The 21,577-nt window shown below is 37.7% G+C and overlaps 1 protein-coding gene across 31 annotated transcripts in view; it reads right to left on the reverse strand.

The window, feature by feature from the left end:
* GPHN (gephyrin) overlaps positions 1-21,577 on the reverse strand; it is a 282,202-nt gene that overhangs the window by 190,154 nt on the left and 70,471 nt on the right. For all 31 annotated transcript variants that reach the window (XM_042047195.1, XM_042047216.1, XM_042047218.1 and 28 more), the window contains one exon: positions 6,452-6,530. In XM_042047195.1, coding sequence (XP_041903129.1) covers positions 6,452-6,530 — 79 coding nt within the window. The remainder of the gene's footprint in view (positions 1-6,451; positions 6,531-21,577) is intronic.

Genomic DNA, 21,577 nt, shown 5'->3' on the forward strand with positions numbered 1-21,577 from the left:
TCCCATTGCCCTTCTTGGCCACAAGGGCACTGCTGGCTCATGGACAGTTTGTTGCCCACCAGCACCCCCAGGTCCTTCTCCACAGAGCTGCTTTCCAGCAGGTCAGCCTCCAGTCTGTGGTGGTGCCTGGGGTTATTCCTCCCCAGGTGCAGGACCCTGCATTGCTTTTGTTGAATTTCAGACAGTTCTTCTCCCCAGCCTGTCGAGGCCCTTCTGAAGGGCTGCACATCCCTCTGGGGTATCAGCCACTCCTCCCAGCTTTGTGTCATCTTGCTTGAGAACTTGCCAAGGAGGCATCACCCCTTCATCCAAGAAATAAATGAATAAAGGTAAAGCATTGAACCTTAGAAGACCACCAGCGATGGCCTTCAACCAGGCCCTGTGCCACTGCTTATAACCCTCTGAGATCTGCTGTTCATCCAGTTCTCAAAACACCTCACTATCCACTCATCCAGCCCATGTTTCCTGACTTTGCCTACAAGAACAATGTGAGAGAGTGTCAAAAGCCTTGCTGAAGTCAAGGCAGACAATATCCACTGCTGTTCCCTTAACCATCCAGGTATTTGTTTCATCCTACAGTATATCTTACGTACTCAGTAAGATATAAAAAATTACAGCTCCTCAAGAGTTCCTTTATCATGTTCAGTCCTTAAGTGACAAATTCTAAGGATCTCACAACTGCTTCCCAGAAGAATTACCTAGCTCCTCATTCTAGGGCTATAAAATACAGTAAGTGATAAAGATGACTTCTGTCAGATTTCTATCTCCTGTCATGGAAAAAATGGAACTCAGACTTAATCCACAAATTTCTAACATAGACCTATTACCATTTTGGTTGTCTTTCTAATACAATTACATGGAGGGTAAATAACATTTTCTTCTAACCTTTTCTTCTCTGTAGTGCATACTTATTAAACAAGTTCTAATTTCCTGTCAAAAGCTACCTGTTCTTACATTTTAGATTTATCTACTCTCATAATCAGTCTGAAGGAGACATGAAATACAGTTTAGATGTGATGTGACTTTGCCCAGAAAGAAGTTATTCAGAATCTCTTGGATATGGTTCATCTCAAAGAAGCTCTGAAGATGTTTCCAAAACAAAAAGTGACTATCTGAAGCTGCAGCTACTGAATTGCAGAGAAAGATTAAAAGCATCCTCCTTTCTGCTTAGACAAGTATTTTATGAAATTTATGTCTATATACAGGCTAGAACTGAAAGGATCATCTTATAAAGTGATGCTAAGAACTACAACTTGGCAATGTCTACATGCAGAACTTCTGCTTGAAGTAGGTGGATGTATACCTAACATTCGAATGATCTGATGGTCCACTCTTCAGGCATATTAAAGTAACTTCCAGTGAGAAAAGAAAAGCAGTAGTAAAAATCCTAGGAGAAGTTTCAGGTGATAGACATATTGAATGGTATCTAACCCATTTCTCTCCTGAGCACAGATTGGCTATTGAGGATGGAAAAGGACAGGAAGACAAAGGGGAGCAGACCATACAGTCTGCTCATGAGCAAGGAGTCAAATGCACTGATCAATATATTTAACTTTGCATGAGCACCAGCCTTTTGCACCAGCCTTTTGCCTTGCTAGAGCGCCTCAAAGATCTCCCCACAAAAGCCGGACTTCTCTTGCATCTTAAGCTGTTCTACAGCATTTTACTTCAGCTGAATAAAGTCTGAACCATCATCTAAGAACCACCAGCCTAGTTCCTCCAATTGCACCTGCTCTCTGCAGCTCTGCCGTTCTAGGACAATTAATGGAAAAATACCTAGTCTTCTCATGGAAAATAATCTCCTCTGTAGAATGCAACATTTTAAATATCTTTTATGAATTACTGGAATGGTAGCCAGGGCATCATCTAAACCAAATCATAGGATTTGAATATTCATAGCCACATTAAGTTACCTTTATAGGAATCAAAGCAAGTTCCATCTGTTTTTTTGTCATATTAATTACACAGAAGACAAACCAGAATGCATACATTTTCATAGAAGAAAAGGAAAAAGTAAAAAGGGAGGAAATAAAAAAAAGTTTGCCCTTCCAGCTCTCTACACGTACACAAATATGTAGACTATAATATGCAGAACTCTCCCTGACATTCTTAGATACAGATTCCAGTTTCTTCACCACGCTGACATTTAGAATTTTTTCAAACTATCCAATCAATCTTGTCTGCTATAAATTGAACTAATTCTTTCTCACCAGCCAAACAGGACAAACCCTTTAATAATCTTTTATATACTGTAGACAACTCACACTTGCTCTCTTCTGACATTGTTTTCTCAATTAATTAACCAGCCATGCATCACATTTTCTAACTGCCTTCTTTCTGTTCTTCTATGCACCTCTGGATCTCTAAGTTTTGTGTCCAAAACTGGACACTGTGTATAGCAGACATAACCTTGAACTCCAGGGAACCCAATCTAGTTGAAGACATCCCTGCTCACCGCAGGAGGTTTGGACTAGGTGACCTTTAAAGTACCTTTTCAACCCAATTATTGATTATCTGCAATGAATAAAACCAGCACTGTCATAGGTTAGCAAGCACAGTCCCGGAAGGGATGTCCTTGCTGAGGGGTGCTTACAGTTTCCTCTGGGACCTGACAGAACCTATCAGCTGGCCAGTTTGAATATGGACAATTCTTTAAGCCACTTAAAGTTGTGACCACCTCTGTGATACACAAGAATAGACAAACTCCCCCCCAAGCTCTCTCTCGTTTCCGGCGCTGGGACAGGTGGCTGCGGGCCCCGTGTGGGGGCCAGCGGGCCACGGCCATCCTGGAGCCGATGGACCTGTTCCAGCCGTGGAACCCCCCCCACTGCCTTGCCGTGGGCAGCCGGAGCGGCTCGGCTTTCCCCCCTCTCCACTTCGATAAGAAACATTCAACATTCCAGCTGCAAAGCTGCAAGGCCGAGGTGAGATTAACCCTTTTATTGCTGTGAAGAGCTGAAAACCTGAGGGAAGAGAGAGAGGAGATGCTTAAAGCTGAAATTCTGCTGTGAAGCTATGATATATCAGAGTATCCCGTTGTCATTTCATGAAGATATGGGGGGTGGAGTGTTCAGCTCGCAAGCAAAAGCACCTGCGCTGAGATAGGCAGATGCTGACGCAGCTGTAATTTCATGAGAAGTTTGGACAGGGAGAGATGGACCAGATGAGGACTTTTGCTCCAAATGGGAAAGGAGAAAACCTCAATCCCTAGAGATGCTCCCAGAGATAGTCCTAACGATGAAGATGATGAAGACCCTTTGCTCCCAGGGAAGGAGAAGGGCCTCTGTTTTTGTTTCTGAACGGTTCAACCTTAAAACTGTACCCCAAAAAACTTCAAGAGTGGACCCTCGAAAGCAGTTGTGGGAAAAGCTGCAAGTCGGGGGAAGGGACTCACATGCAGGCAGAGAGACTCCTCCTCCTAAATGGACTGAACAATATTTGGAAGTGGGCGGCTGTCTCGTTGTGATAATGTTTTCATAGCACGAGCAAGAAGAGACTTCTCTTTCTAAATGGACTGAACAAGGTTATTATGGAAGTGGTAAACAGACTGAACATCTCAAGGGTTGTCTTTTTACATTGTCAGTGGGAGAAGGGAGGAAGGTGGGGGGAGGAGGAGAGTTCTGAAGGTGGTATAATATTTTTTTTTCCTTCTTTTAGGTCTGTTAATAAACTTCTTTATATTCTTTCAAGTTTGGTGCCTGCTTTGCATTTCTCCTAATTCTTATCTCACAGAAGATAAACAGTAATGAGTATTTTAGACCAAACCACTACAAGCACTTAACTGTCAAACCACCTTTACAGTTGAACTATCATCAACTTTCTGCAGAAATTAAATTTTTCTGTAATTAACCACAAAATAAAATTAATTTTAAAGTTGTTACATGCTTCCTTCTCCCACAATCTGTAACTCCTCATTTCAGGTTTACTTGATATGCTTGGTGTTTTGGGTTTTTTTCCTTTAGCAGAATTTTCATTTTTATTGACACAGAGTAAATTGTGAGTAAATCCCATACAAGTATAGGTGATCGAACTACTGATTTGAGCAGCAGAGGTTTTATTAGCATTGCTGAGAGAACTGAAAGCAGATTAAGTTTACAGTCCTGCTCTGGCTGGGAAATCAATTGAGGAAAAAGACTACTCTGACAATTAGGTATACTAGACATAAATCGAACATTAATGAAAAACCCTACAATGCTGTCTATTTTATAGAGTTTCATTTCAGCTAGCTGTCAAAAAAAAGCAGCCTTCTGAAATAACAAAAGAGAAGTTTTGTTACAGAGCCAAGAGTGTCAAACAAAGAGGGACAGAGGCATTTGCAGAGAAAGCATGAGAATTTTTTATGTAAATCTAATGTTTGTATCTGAGATTACAAAGAAAAGAGGCTCATCTACAGTCATCTACAGTCAGCACAAATGAGCACCAAGGAAATCCTAAAGTGTAAATATTAAACTGGTAAGAGGATTAATCAAATGCTATTGCATGATTCCAGGTATTATTACAGGTGTCAATCATAGCCAAATAGGTGAAAGATTTTAATTAAACTTTATTCTTTATTTAAAAAAAAGATTAAAACATCTCTTTGTCTGGCACTCTCATGCTTCATCCCCATGCTGTCTTCCGCATAACAAAGAATTCAGATCCCACGGGACCTTAAGAGTCACCTACAAAAGGTTGGGTTGAGCAATATCGCCTTAGATGGTTTCTTCATTTTGGAGATTCACTCGCACTACTACATATTTTGCAAGAACTCTTAATAGGTGCTCAGTCATAAAACGGCAGGAATGTCGATTTGGAAAGACAAACCCAAGTCTATATGTTCCTATCATTTGGCAGGAAGAAGGAGACTTTCTTGCACTACAGTCTGTCATATAACAAAGTATCATAAGCAGTCCTTGAAACCTAACATGTATTGAAGCTTTATTCAGTCTTTCAAAGTGACAAAAACTGCTACATTGCAGTCACTTATGCTTCTTACGCTATAAGAAACAGAAATCCATTTAATTTCTTTTGAACATTAGAATGACTTATTACAATATTCTTCACGTCAGTTACACTCAAGGAAGAAAATGAAAAGATTCCATCACTTCTGGTAAAAACCACAGAAAATAGTCATTCTACAACAAATTCAACCTTTTGAAAGTAAACTCTAGAGGTGCAAGCCCAAAACTATGTGTAGCATGTAAGCATACCTGCAGCTTCAAAACCCACATATAATTATAAAGCAAACAAACAAAACGAATCAAGAAAAGCAAGCAACCAGTCAAAAATACTCGAAAAAATACCACTCGACAGACAAAATTTTGTTGAAAATTAAGACCTTTAAAATAGCCTTGACTTCAACAATTAAATAGTAATTATTAAAAATTTACCTATAGCATTCACTCTTTGCATTTCAAGCAACAATTATACTTTCCCCCTGTACCTCTATCATTTCAGATGTATAATCACCAATTTACAATTGTCAAAATTGCCCAAGAATGCATGTATATGTGCATATATGTCATTTACCTGTAGCACCATGACAAAATAAATTCTGCATCTATTTATTTACTATAAATCCCTGTAACTGAAATAAGGTGTCAAATACACCTTATTTTTCACTACTTCTCAATGAGTACTGAAAAATCTGCTCTTTCAGTATCAAGGACCATCACGTTAGAATCCACTGTGGAATGCGCTGTCATTCATGTATAAAAGATGTGAATTTTTTTCTCTTTTTCCATTCCCTCATAACAAGTGGTACACACACACTAGCAAGAACATTTTCAGCTAGTACTAAAGTTAACAGATGAGAAAAAAACCCCACAAACAAAAAAAACCACAAACAAAAAACTGAACCACAAAGAAGGTCTGATACAATTTTAAGTCTGGCTCAGAGCTCATGTGATTGAATTTTATTTTACAGAAAGATACAACACTGAGATAAAGACCAGTAATCTTGTGATGAAGCAAAATTTAGATCATGTGCTTATATACTTAAATTGAAACAGGTAGTAGAGGAAGAAACAAATATCAGCTGTATGAAATGAGCTACAAAAAAGACAAATTCTAGATGTTAAGATAACTGACAATAACATCATTATATTATCCAGTAATATTGTAATATCCAGTAATATTCTAATTTATATGCAGTTCATCCTTAAAAAAAGAGGGGCAACAATGTGCATACAAATTCTTTATAGAAATACCAGCATGTACAGTCTGTTACCTCTGATGACTCTTGCACCCTCTACTGTATGTGCTCTCTGGATGTTACTGCCTGAACAGAATTACATTAAAAACAAGGTGGTTTCAATAATACCCGCCGGTATTAAAGACAACTTGGCAAGCATATACCACTAAAGCATTATGTGTACTTCATCATACTACTTTTTTATATAATTACAAAACTACTCACAAGGATATCAGGAAGAAGCTTTTCTTTGCTTAGCAATAAGAGCCAGATACTCACAAAGAAGGGTCTTGGACCAGATCTTTAAGGTTTATCCCACTACGATCCTCGGCAAGGTTCCTGAAGCAACTGTCACTCACTAAAAAAAATAGAAATAAAATTAAAACAAAACAAAATAAAACAAACAAACTAAAATAGGAAAAAAAAGAGGTGGAAATTTAAGAACAGAACACAGTTCTTCTGATTACCTAAAAATGATTTTTGGCATTGGGTAGAATTTGAACATCCATATATAAAGTCTGATTTTCATTGAGGTTCCACCTACTTCAAAGATCAGTCAACTCAGTGGAAAGTGATAAACACTGTATCACAGCTTATGCAGAAATAAACTGCATAAATTTCAGGTGGTGTCCTCACTACTTGTCTTCCTGGGGGCACAGGAAGTCTCATACACCAACAGTGGATGCGCAGGTATACACTTATCCATACACTTAACAGGAGAGTCTCTAATCATGCACTGATCAATATACTTTACTTAATCAGAAACAGTGAGAGCTGCTATGTATTTAAGTTCATAGTTATCCATGAGTTAGCAAAAATGTTCAATACGAGCAATAACCAAAACAAGCAATTAAGAGCAAAAATTTATTCAAGCAACTTATAAATAACTTATAAAGTGCACGTAAAGCAGCTAGTTACTTTAATAACTGAAATTAGAGTAAATGTCACAAAGTTTAAAAGAATATTAGCATGCTTTCATTTTCTTCACTACTTAAAAATAAAAAAAAAAAAAAGAGAAGAGACCTAAACCTCAAACTCCAAATTTGTTCTCCTGGCTAAGTCTCTCAGCACATGTACCCCAGTCCTGTAAGCCATCTAATTCCTCTTAATTAATACCACAGTCAATTTGAGAGGTGGAAAAAAGTAGTGGCACAAATACTTTTAGAGTAACACAGTATCAGTTTAAAGGAATTAGTTATTTCTGACTGCAGCAAACTTTCTGAAGAACACAAAGGCTGTAATATGGAAAAATCAGTGTAAGGATCAATTTGCCTTAACGGGCAAGGTAATCTGTGAGACAGAAAGTTTATGACGAAATGCATTACTGCTCATCTTTCAACACAGAATACAGCCTCAAATTTGGTGAAAGGGGACATGAATAAAATCATCTACAAAAGCAAGTGTTCCTACTTCTTTCTCTCTAAATGCAAAATACTCTCTTTAATTTACATATCTAAGTATTCATGTGCATCACCAGCATCAAGAAAATGCAAATCATTCCCAAAATATATTGTTTTCACAGATTACAACACACACAGTGACAGACCTACCTAACATACTACAAAACTGCAAAATGTTTCTACTAGTACCTCTCATTGCCAATGCATCTCACAAGTGTGAAACCTGTTAAGTCTGGTGGGAAGGACAAGTATTGGAAGAAAGCATCCCAGAAGAGGCTGGCATAGCTGATGGAACAGGTACTGGCCCTGGCCCTCAGACAAAGCCTGACAGTTTACGACTGTAAGAGAGGTATTTGTCAAGTGTTGGAAACATTCACCTCAACAGTGAAATAACCAACTGATATCCTAAGCTTCTCTGACTCAGTGCCTCTGAAAACAGTACGTACCAATTGCTCACCGCACACAAACCGTGAAAGCCATCAGTCTTTCATAAGGGGTCTCTTGTCTGTGAGGTACTTGTCTCAGATCTTCAGTTTAAACAACAGCCACTTGTGCTAACGAAGCCCAGACTCTCAGCTTGTTCCTCCCATGACAACTTAATAATTGTCTCTATAACAAACTGAAAGTTACCTGTACAGAGTTCAAAAGCACTGCTCCCATTGCTAGGGAAGCTCTCACTGAGCAGCTTGAGCCATCAGGAATTTTTCATTTCCCTCCCCATCTATTACACTGAACCCAAGACCCTTGAGTAGATGTCTTAACTCTTGAGTTAAAGGAGTAACTCCAAGATCAGCAGACTCACAAACAATCTCCATGCTAGATTTTATAGGAGGAAAAAATTCCCACCTACATTGATATTTGATAGTTTGTATTTGCTTCTTGTCAAGTTTGGCAACAAAACAGCAAACAGAACATTTCACCTAGTCTTGTCATAAAGCCTACACTACCAATGTATCAACATATCTCCATGCTAACACAATACATCATGAATAAAAATTATGCTCGACACTGTTCACTACTGACAAATCAAACATTTTTTAAGCATTAAATATTTAATCAAAACATGCTGCATTTCTTCTAGTGTCTCCTCCAATCTCCTCATGGAAAGCAATCACAGTGATAATTGAGGAAACTAGTGTCATTATCTCAAAACTTTTTTAAGGGGAAATGGAAATGACAACATAAAATTATCTTATCAGTAAAAATGGCCATTATTTATCTGTAACTCAAGATGTTTAAAACACAAAATGTGTTTCAAATAAATGTTTAAAATGAATGCCTAGATTTGCCAGAGACAGTCTTTGTTTTACTTGTCTCAACAAAAAGCCAGTATTATAATACTCTTTTTATGAATGAATTTTCAAACTGCAAACCTTCCCTCTACTTAGCAGACCACAGCAATAAAAGCATTTGCTAAAAAGACTAACTCAACATCAAATATCTACAAACTTTGAAAAATGTATCAACCTGGTCTCCCTGGTTTTCTTCTTTGATTGTAGGAGAGTTAGAACAATGTAAGGCTGGAAACTGGTAAGCAAGTCTCTTCTTAGGGTACTAGCCAGATTTAGAAAACACAGATGCTTCAGATAAATTTTAAAAACTCCAAATCTGGTTTTAACAGTCAAGAATTCCAATAGTTTAATTAATACTAACATTTGACTATAACTGTCAATAAAATGACTAGCATGCATAGCAACAGGAGAGTTTCCAGTGAGAGGAAATGTTTCACTGGAATAGGCTTGAAGAAGCACTTGATCTGCATACAAGCACAGTCATGCCTCTTCACATCCTTGCAAATTCTCACCATAAATAAATAAAACAAATGTTCAGCAATAAATGCAAGGTGGAAGCAATCAAGCAGAGCAGGTACTCTATTTCTCACAGCTTAGAAAACTCTAAATTAACACTGCACATATTTAAAAAAACCCATATACCCTGATCGAAATGCAAGCTATTTATTTTAAACGGGAGAGTGAAACTGTGATGGTTTCTGTGATGACAGAAATATCAGGGCAATCAATGGTGCTTTAAGGTTTGAGAGAAGAAAACATAGAAGAAAACTTTGCATCACAGCTACAAATTGTACTACAGACACAGTTAGGCCATGCCTAACTTTTGAAGCACAACCAAGGGATACTTTTGCATAGAACATCTATATGAACACAGTCCCTATACAGGATTTTGTCCTTGCTTCAAAATGAATTTTTTATTTTTTAACCCTCCAAAACTTTGTAAAAGCTAGTATTTTAATCATTGTTGAGTGGATGGTTTCTGGAGAGATAGAGAACTGTTAGCTGTTCCTTTCTACATATACATCAAGTGGCTGAGCCTCTGATCTGCATTACACCCCCCACAGGTACTTCCTTAGAGACATGGCAAATGACAACAAAAATAGCTCCCTAAAGTACATTTGCTCCATGGAGTATTGCACATATAATGACAATCTGTAAGGTGCCAGAAATGTTGTTAACACATCAAATATTGGCACAAATATCACAGGCATCGACTGAACAAAACACATAGTCTGAAAAACATCACAGTAAGGCAAAATCCCTAAACATGCATTGAACAGTTTGACTTCCAAGTGAGCGGTTACATGTATGAAAGCAAACAGGATTTAGCAATAGCTCCAATTTTCCCAACATTCATCCTACTTCCAGCTCCTGGTTTCTATTACTGATGTTCTGTTTCTGACCCCTGTCTAGTCTTGTAACTAGGAAGTAACAGAGATGGGAAGCTAATAAAGGAATATAGTTGTCACCTGTCAATTGCACAGCATACAAAATTCCCGATGGAAAGGTTAAAATCAGCATTCACACTCTAATGTGCAAACATCCAATTTACAACAGTTGTGAAGCCTTCCCACTCGGCATTTGTGAACTTCTAAATTTGTTCATGTGATTTTTTTTCCTTTGCCTTCTTTAGCAGAGTTTTAAATGAGACCATATACTGAAGAGAAACAGATTATTAGCCTGTTGATTCCCAAAATGAGAGGTTCTTTAACTATGAAGACAAACTAATATTTTCTTCAAGCAGAGGCAGGTCATAATCTGTTGTGAAATGTATCCTTTTTAAAATTTTATTTTTTAAATGTCTGACAATTTGAAAACCATGTAGCTCATTAAAAATGTCACTTAATCTCTTACCCCACACAGAGAGTATACCCAGTAAAGAAGAGCCCTCTTTAGATCAAATCACTTCCAAATCTACAGCTGATAACAGTCATTTTCATACTTCTATGATTTAGAAAAAATGCAATAACTGCCCTCAAAAAATGAACAAATATCTACAGTTTAGTAAAGTAAATTTACAGTTAAGTTTACCTCCTCCATATCTAAATATGCGATTCCAGAAAACTACTTTTACCTGCCAGATTTTCCTCTTGGTTCCCAGAATTCAGAACTGCTTTTAGATTAGTTGTGACTACCTGTTTATAAAAATCATCTTGACAACAAAAATGCTACACTCATGGAGGCAGTCACTGATGCACTATTAGTTTGAAAATAAATGGACTACTACAACATTGAACAGTATGCACTGAAGTATAAGATATCAATTTCTCGCATTTTTGTCTTTTAGAGATAACATCTCCTAAGTTCAGTTCTTTTTCTAAGGACCTCTTCATCTGCCCACAGTATTTTTGACAAGACTTTACCTTACCCCTCTTTTTACAGGATCATTTATGTAAGTAGGTTTTATAACAGGTTCATTCAGCAGCTAATAAATATAAAAAATATTTAGTACACTTGGGATGTTCTGAAAAGTACTGGTCTAGCACACTGTTGTATTCCAGTCTGGTTTTGCTTGCAACAAGCATTATTCAGAAGTCTCATTCCAGATTCAGGTGGTTCTGTTCCATGTACTGCATGCAAACATTTCAGGATTCAAGTATTTTGCTTTTATGGGCCCAAGCTTATACACAATGCAGAAAGCACCTTCTTTACGTATTATACATATTATGGACTTCAAGAAATAATGAACTTTGCTAGGGAAGCCTAGGGTCTTAGGGTTTAGGATATACGAAGGTAAAAGAATTTTTTCTCAGACCTCAAAACATCTCTCTTTAAAAGCCTGTTCTCCTGCAAACACAGAATTCCTGTCCTATGCATGTCCTATACATGTCCTATAAGGCATACTTTACAGACAGCAAAGGAAGGAGAAAACACCAGAAGATTGATTCTCTTAATATTAAAATGATTTTAAGGTATTTTATGGCTTCCATGGACAGTAACACCAGAGATAAATAATGCTGCCTTTTTTCTCTGCTACCGTCACATTTTTCAAGTGATTACATGTCAACCAGAAAACATACATAAAACAGATGGCACATTACAGAAATTTTGTAGCACCTTCTCCAGATCTATCAAAGAAGACAGCAAATTAATTTTAAGAGCAGCGCTTATACTATTTGCATATCTGCACACAAATCTCTGACGTATTTGCAGAATAAAAAGAATTACAAGTCTGCATGCAAACTGCCAAGAAAATATGTTGTCTGTGAGTAGCAGACATAAGGCAGGCTGGTTTCCTAAGAACTTGTGATCTAAATGCCATTTGCTATCACCATATAAATCCAGATTCCCTTTAGTACCCACACAAGAAAGAGAGCTAAAGCTAATACAAAACCATGCATGTGAAAACACCAGTCGACAACAACCTGCGCTCTCCTCAGTGGGGGTAATAATCTGAGTCTCCTCTTTGCCTGGCTGCTCATGTACACTTAATTTTGAGATAATTTTAGAATTTTCTTCTTGTTACATTGTGTTTACTTTTCTATTACCCTGTTATCACATTTTTCATACACAGGTTAAACAGGTTTAAGAAGGGGAACCTGACAGACAAATGGACAGACTGAAGGATGGCACTGCCTTTTGGTCATATAAACATTGCTCTCCCATGGCAAATAATCTAAATACCATTTTCAAAATTTCAAGACATTAATGCACATCAACTTTCAAGTTTCCTTCCCTTTTTGATTTCCCTTTTGAACTTCATTTGCTAAAAATCGACGTATGAGAACGAAATCATAAAATGGCAACACTTTTAGTTTTAACCCACAACCATTTAACAACAAAAATAGTTGCAACACCTTAGCATACTTAATAGATTGTGGAATATCTGCCCAAACATGCCACAGTAGTAACAATTTTAAAAATTAAGTTAGAGCATGGTGGCATTTACAGCACACAAATAAAAAGCACTCAAAAATTTGCCTGGATGTGAGCAGGGTCAGGCAACAGGTAACATGCCGTCCACTCCACAGGTTCACATATTCTAGCCTGAGAGCTGTGCAAAAAATGGCAACACAACACCTTAATTAAAAGGAGTATTAAAAGAGCAAAAGTAGCTACGTGAAGAAAAAAGTGTCTCTTTTACATAGATTATATTTTAACAAATACAGATTATTGTGCTGGTGAAAATAAGATGTACAGGACACACAGTATCAGAGATGGCTAATGCTTTTCATATAAGTCCAGATTCAATTTTTTTTTTCTTTACCCATGAGAACAACAAATTGCACTCCAAAAATAAGCAGGGCATTTCTAAGACAGTGTTGTATCCTTTCAACTTACATAATTCTTTATTTTCTACTGCCAGAGAAAGTACCATGAACAGCAACAGCTCTGGAAAAGTGAAAGTAGCTGAGAAGGTCCTGATCACATCACTGTTTGAGCTCATTTTCTTCTTATCCTTGAAAAGCACGTCATTGGAAATATAAAGGCTGAGGTGCCACAATTTAGAAGACTTTATGTAATGTATCCACCAGTGGGAATTTTTATTGTTAGATGCAATGTTAAAAATCACATACAAACCCAAAAGCTGCTTCTGCAAACTATCAGATAAAGCCTTCCAATCAAAGAAAGCACACCATTGAGATAAACCCATCTGAAATACAAGAATAAACCAGTATCTTTAATTAATTAATATAATTAATTTTCATTGGGTACTCAGAGCTAGTCATAGTATCAAGACTAATTGTAGTTTAAATTCATATAGTCTAATTAACTCCTGAGTATAAGCTCTTAGCAGACAAGAGCAAGAACACACTTATTTTATTCCAGTTATTTTGATTCACCAATATCCCATAAGTAGCCTCTTTCTCATCCACCCAGCAAGAGCTGCCTTCTGCTTCTCTACCACATCAGAAAACACCAGTGCAATGTATTTGTTCCTATTTTCTCTGACAATGTAAAGGTTAACACAGCAAACAAACTATCAGCTTCATAGGTTTTGAACACAAAACTGCAGTGATTACTTTGACTCCCTGCATACACCTGTCCTGCACATCTGATGAATGTTCCGGGACAAAAGCACAGAGAAAGACTAAGCATATTTTTTCAAGATAGTATAATTTAACATCCACCTTTATGAACATCCCATAGCAAGCTTTTCACCCCGGGCTTTACTGGATGTCAGAGCAGAGCAAATCTTCTCCCCCTTTCCCTTCAGAAAAAGTGTTATGAAGTGCCAGAATGGTATCATCACAGATTGACAAAGAAGTACTCTTATAAAATGGAGCTAAGCTACCGGAACAACAGAAGTGAAAGGCTCAGGTGACCTACTGAAAAACAGGGTGATCATAAACCAGAAATACAAGTTAGACATTTGAATATATAATTTTTCTTTTTCTAGAAAACAGAGAAGCACTAATGTCACTTGTAAACCAGATGTAAAGGAGAGCTGTTGTAATGATAAAGAAAACTAAGACATTGCAGGGGAAGTGAAAAGAACTTTCTGGATTAGCTTAGCAAAAAAAAAACCAACCATTAGATGGTAGGTGCTGGTGTGTTTATGTAAATACAACAGCAAAACAAATATCAGAGAGAGAAAAGATAAAGAATAGTGTTGCAGAAGAAAAATAACTGTGAGGAAATCGTAAGAAACAGCAGAAATTTTTGAAGAGTAAGAGAGGTGAGCCTTTACAAATAATCCTTCTATAAGAACAGTGAGGGCAAGGAAAGCATACAGATTTAAGGACAGATTAAATGACACAGAAATTGTTTTTGAAGATCTGAAGCCTTCTGTACCACAGTAGCTAATGTTGTAAAATTTATGTTAGAGTTTCTCTGAAGGCTATGAACTTCTAAATCCCCCCAGGGTTTCTCCCATTTTCTAACAGCAATTAAATGAGTCATTTTTTTCTGTGTATCCATTAGTCTAGTGGGTTATGCCTCTCTCAAATGATTTATCATTTAAATTTTACAATACTTGTGAGGCCTTAGGCTACAAATTCTGCACTGGGATTTAATCTCTAACAAGCTTGAGTATCAACTACATCCCACTGTCACTGTGATCACTGTAGTGATCAGGCAAACTTCAGAAGAAAAATATCAATAAGATAGGAGATGCAGCATTAGCAATATTTCTAATTGTTTGTAACCAGTAAAAAAATTAAGTTCCTTGACGCTACAAATACTAAGCACTTGATGGATTTTTTTTCTTTGGGCTCTTGTTATTGGAGATAAATTAGTTCATGTTTTGTTTGGGTTTTTTTCCCCAACGTGTACTTCCAGTAAGAAGTTTGTGTTGTTCCTCCTTTCACTATAAAACCATAAAAAATTCCAGGATGGGAAGGAAAAATATAGAAGACAAGCACATCCAAGAGAGGGGAAGAGAAGACTTAACAACAACTAAAAGCTAAGTACATTTGAAGAGTAATATCTCATTTTAGACTTCTCTGAAATTTTTAGTTCTATCACAGGTTAGAACAGCTGTACTTAGAGCAGATGTCAAGAACCATTCCTCTAATCTTTATAAGGAGGTCTTGATTTTCAGCTTTTCTGATTTCTTCAGAGGATGTCCGAGTTTTTTCAATACCTCAAAAAAGACAAAATTCTTATCTCTAAACTTAGTGTTCTTGTATGTTATTTAGTTCAGAAAGAGAATGTGTTTAGTTTCTTAGCTAACAACACTTGAAACAATTTACAGCATCTTATATAGGCCCATTTTAACATCTTAAATGAATCCTTGGTTGCAGTGTACACTAATCAAGTCTACAATCAACCTCAGCTAGATGCACTTTTAAATATGATAAAGTATGCCTATGCAAGATGCTAACACATTTTGCATATTATCTGCCAGCGTGATCAAGAACCCCAAGAATCACATGAAAAACTATACTCCATTTTCCTAATGATATATTCTATCTATAAACACTGAATTTCTTATGTAAACAACTCCAGAGACCACTCCATCATTAGGAACCTGTGATCACAGGCTTGCATCATTCAGTAATGACAGCATTGTGGCTTGGAACAACACCCCTCTTTGCATTGCTCCATTGCTGCACAGATAAATGCATACAGACCTGCTGATAGGTAGATAATCCTCCAGGACCAACCCACAGATCCCAGGGCCTCAGTGTCCTGTCTTCCTTCTGCTCATGTCTCATACAGTCCCAGACACCGGAAATCATCCTTAAAGAAACTGAGGTATTTTCTGCACTGTTCAACATAGCCGCCTAAACGCTGTTAAAAGAAACCACCTCAAAAACACATAGTAGAAAAGGGCAGGAAAAAACAGAAGGTACTTTGTACTTCTTGAGACACATATTGTGTAATGTCCATGTCACACCACAGCTGGCAGTGTTCACTCCCAGCCCAGAGAGCCAGTTGTGTCCTGGGCTGCATCCAGAGCAGCGTGGGCAGCAGGGTGAGGGAGGGGATTCTGCCCCTCTGCTCTGCTCTGGTGAGACCCCACCTGCAGTGCTGCATCAAGCTCTGGAGTCCTCAACACAGCAAGGAGTTAGATCCGCTGGAATGAGTGCAGGGGAAGGCCACCAAGTTGATTAGAGGGCTGGAGCACCTATCCTGTGAAGACAGGCTAAGAGAGCTGGGGTGTTAAGCCTGCACAACAGAAGGTTCTGAGAAGGTAACCTTATAGAACCTTCTAGTACCTAAAGAGGGCTACAAGAGAGCTGGAGAGGGACCTTTTACAAGGGCACGTAGTGATAGGCCAAGGAGTGGCTTTAAAATGAAAGTAGGTTTAGATGGGATAATAGAAAGAAATTCTTTACTGTGAGGGTGGTGAGGCACTGGAACAGGTTGTCCAGGGAAGTTGTGGATGCCCCATCCCTGAAGTGCTCAAGTCCAGGTTGGATGGGGCTCTGAGCAGCCTGGTCTAGTGGAGGGTGTCCCTGGCCATGGCAGGGAGGTTGGAATGAGATGATCTTTAAGGTCCCTTCCAACTCAAACCGTTCTATAATTCTATGATTCTGCTAGTCATTGTATACACGGCTTGAGCAGAGGCTTTCCCTGAATCCAGACATACAACTATGCACTACAGGACTTCCACGGAAGATTACAGGAAGGCACAAGGGAAACACTTAGACAAGGTATGGAGCTGAAGGAGATCCAGGATCAGATCACAAAGCCAGCTGTCTTACTGAGGATTTTGGGTTCATCTTCTGAGTTCAAGTAAAAGCAGCTAAAGGTCACCAACAGTACTGGACCAAGGGAGTGACACAAGCCAAGATCAACAGAAATTAGGAGAAAGCAGAACACAAAATGTATTAGTGAGCTAATAAAACTGCAGAAATCCCAGTGACAATCAAGTGCAACTCCAGATTGAATGGTGTTAAATCATTTGCAGCTATAAGATTTCAAACTGAAGGTGTAATCATAGCAAAATAATGCCAGTTAGCACATAAACGTAGTGTAGACAAACAACTCCAGTACACACAAGGACTTGAAGAAAAAGACATTATCTCTTTTATTTTTTAGGCAAAATTAGCATCTGGGCCTAGTCTGGTGTATCTGTCCCCTTTGGTTTGCTTGCTGAATGAATCACCTGAGACAGAAGAGTCTCCTGTAAGTAATTACACAATAACCATTTATTAGCACAGCTCTGTATGCAGAGCTCTGAACTGAGGCCCTACAAACATCATACTGAGGTATAAAAGGCATGATTTTATACTGTTAGCAGAGATAATGAAAAGATGTTGATACTAAAATTCAGTTGTAGCTATTTATTTATTGGATATAAAGATGTCCGTTCATGCAAAGGGATCTTTAAACTATTGACTTTCACGATTAGAATATTAAATATTTAAATAAATCAGTATAATTTAATAATGTAAAATGAGAATATGAGTAAAAATAATTTTATAAAACTACTAATATATTTAGTATAAATAAATATTGTTTAGATGACAGTGTAACTGTTTAACTACTTTTCCCTAAATCTCATTATCAAGTAAATTACATCCATATGGTTACAATTTTCAATTCATTAAATGTGAATTCTTGACAGTTTATGGGAAAATTCTTCATGAAAGTGGAAAAAACCAGTATGATAAAAAGTGCTTGCAATAATCCTTAAAAATAGGACAGTTCCTTTTTGTCCAAATCATAAGTACTTCTTAAGGTATCTTTTTGTACTAGTACTCTTAAGCCTCCTTAAAACTAGTGGTAGTACAAAACAGACTGTTTCAAAAACACTTTAAGGAGCGATTTTCAACTCTACCTAGAAAAAAAAAGCAACAAACACCCAATAGCAGAAGTGGTCAAAAAAAGCAAAGTGCATAAATCCTACTCATTGTTTAAAAAGCAACTACCACCATATTGTTTTCTTTTTGCAATCAACTTCCCATTATCAGAAGTAAAATAATACCTCAAGTAATGGAGGGAAAAATCCCTGCAGACAGTTATTACTGAGCATGCACAACACATCAATCGACACAGCCTGTTCTCTTCACTGGGTTCAACCCAGGCTATCTCACTGCTTCTGGTAGGTCTTATTTGCCCAGATGCAGCATTTGATTGGCAAAAGCTCGGTTTCAACTGAAGAGCCTGGCTAAATCTAGACCATAAGGCAGAGACATCACATTAGCACCACCAGTGCCAGCTTGGATACAGCAGGACTAGCAGTGAGGCACATACATTAAATACTGATCAACATTCACTGACTCTGTACACGCTAATAAGCCCCTATAGAAGCTTAGGTCAGGAAACACCAAGACAGATACACCTAAGCTATCTTTACATGGTGCCAACTCAGCCATGACAGGGTTTACTAGCTCAGATTTGCAGTGAAGTAATGGCATCTAAAGAACCTTTAAGCTCCTGGAAGAAATAGTCACATTCACACAAAGCTGAACTAGTCATGCTGTTTCAGATTTTTGCTGGCTTCCCAGGGCTCCGCAATTACCACAAGCAGTGGGAAACTGTTTCTACACAATGATTTGGAAATGTACCACAGGTCTTTCCAGAACACTGAGCTGCCATCCACGAAAAACTGCTGATATCAAATCCTACACAGGAAAGTGCAGATTCTAAAAAACAGGATTTTCAATACTGTTTACATTTTGTTCACTGCTGTCTCTACTGGTAGCAGTGGTGAAGATCTCAGTGGGACAAGTTCCACTCAGATGTCATGAGAGGAGACGATATCTCACCAGAAAGCCTGTAGTTCATGAAGCAACTCTAAAAGAAACACAGATTTATCCCTTACTCCCAATCTCTAAAACCTTTCCTTTTCTTTGAGTTAAACTTTTTTTCCAATGTTTTGTTCATTTTAACATTATGCTTATAAACTGAGCCTGTTTTAACAGCTCCGGAGCTGACCACTTTTCAGTGAACTGGCTCAAAGAATTGACGTCATCAATCCTTCATCTCTGGGTTCATTTTTTTCCACATGTATGCTCCTAACGCTTATGAATAAACTTTGAAAATGGGAACCAAAGCCTCTTGTTATTTCTTCCAGCTGGGAGGATCCTGGAAAAGCTGTAAATGGTTGAAACTGAGCCAATTATCTCAGTGAGCTGTGAAAAACCAGTTTAAATCAGTTTAAATGCTAAGTGTTTTCATCACTCACTCATTCAAATAATTATTAAAATTACAATCTCAAATGATTCCAGAGTACTACAAGTCATGCTACATATACCACTTGAAACATATGCTCCACCAAACCTGAAATACAGAAAATAAAAATAGGGAGACTAAAAATAGTCTAAGAAATTATAACAGGAGTAAGCTTTATATTAGTGTACCTTTGTTTATGTTCACTTACAGAGTTGCAACATTCAAGACTACAAAGTCTTGATTGCCGGTCCTTGATTTCAGGTCCTGATTACAGGGTGAAGTTTGCTGTTTATTCCCTTTCTGGAATCTTGCTATGCTTTTACAATCAGATATTTTAAATAATTCTCTGTGGCAAATCATGAGTTGCATATAAAATATTTTTTTAGTTTAAAATATGCTTACTTTAGCACGTGTAAGGCAGTAGTAGAAGTGCCTTCTGGCCCTATGCAACCCTCATCTGAAATGAGGCCAGAGAACTGTAGCCCAATGTTTCCACCTGTGAACATTCCTTCAAGTGCTTAAGCACATTTGCTCCTATCATTCTATTTGTACTGGATTCTTTTTTGAGCTACTGTATTTTAGCCATGCTCACAATTGCATTCCTTATCAGTTAAAATGAAAGTAGAATTACTGATGCACTAGGTAGCCTAGATTATTTCTCCTGTTTGTCTTAGCTACCTAAACATAACTTTTGACATAATCTTGTTGCTGATTTACTTTATTTACCTCATCTTTCAGGGACTCACAGTCACTTCTATTCCTAAACACCTTTGCAACATACAAATGTTGTCATCTTACTGCTGTCCCTGTTTGTTTGATATTAATAAATACACCATCTTTTTCTTCTCCTGAACAGGGAAAAAATTATATATTCTGGAAATAATCTTGTTACACTGATATTTGACTCCTTATTCTTAACTTTTAGTTCCCTCTCTTTGCTGATTCCAAATCTTTAACTATATTTAACTCTAAGCCTACAGCAAGCAACAAAATGGGAGAAGTCTTTAAAGCCCATACAGCCTGTCATGTCTCATATGTTTGCTTACCCAGGCAGTGAATCCAATCAATCAATCAGCTGTCAGGACCACACCAAACCATGCTGGCATTTGTAGGAGAATGACACCCCATATGAACACTCCATGTAAATTTCTTGTAGCTCAAAAGAAACCCAGCAGTTGCCACATTTGTAACATTGCAACGAGGAGCACCCTGCCAAGGGTTCTCCCTCACTACTCTCTGCCCTATGCACCCAGCCAAGGCAGCAGTCCTGGAAAGGACACAAGCAGAGCAGCAGAACAATACTGAGAGGTTCCTGTTGACAGAGCCCACAGGAACAGTATTCCCGGGCAATCACAGACCCCTCCTGCCTGACTCCCTGCATTTGGTGCCTCTGCCTGCTGGCACACTACAGCACTTGGCATTACAGGCTCAGATCCAGTCTCAGGCTGTGAATATGTGTGGCTGTCTCAGTTAGGAAGGCTAAGCAGGTTATGATCCATTGTCTGCCACTGTTAACAGCCCTATCAAGAATAATGTTCTTGTGGGTGTTCTGAAACTCCAAGTCATAAATGCATACTGGTTTTCCTTATTTGTGCTGAGTTCTTACTTGATCAACAATGAGGGGAAGGATGACTAGAATTATAGGATTATCATCATTTTTTACTGCACCATCAGTAATTGTCGTGGTTCACAAATGGCCAGCAAAAATAGATACAAATGGTGTATGCCACTGAAAAGTTTGGTGTCATTTTCTATTATATAATTACATTTGTCCTTACTGAAACCTTTGAACTGTTATGTTTTAAACCAGCCATTTGAAGATTATAAAAATAGAAATGGACATCAGGGTAATTTAACTGGGAAAGAAGAAAACACTACCAAATGTTTTTTCTTTTTTTTTACTGTATTCTGAGATCTGCAATATTATTAAATTCCCTCTTAAATGGGCTGTTGACTGAATGGGAGACCAAATGGATAGCACAATTTCCTAGTTTATCCTGCAATTCTTCTTAAAATCAGTAGTCATTAAAAAAAATTTAAAAGGTCTTACAATTTATAGGTATGCATGACATCCATGTTTGCCATGCAGTTCTCATGAATTCCACTAACGACTTCTGTGTATATGCACAAGTATAATAAGAAATCGTAACAGATATTGAAAATGTTCCTAAGTACCTGAAAAAAAAAATCTAAATGTCTTAGTG

Source organism: Corvus kubaryi, unplaced genomic scaffold (assembly GCF_017639235.1).
Source record: "Corvus kubaryi isolate FWS band 111438036 unplaced genomic scaffold, C.kubaryi_AGA036_p1.0 66, whole genome shotgun sequence".
Taxonomy (NCBI): Eukaryota; Metazoa; Chordata; class Aves; order Passeriformes; family Corvidae; genus Corvus; species Corvus kubaryi.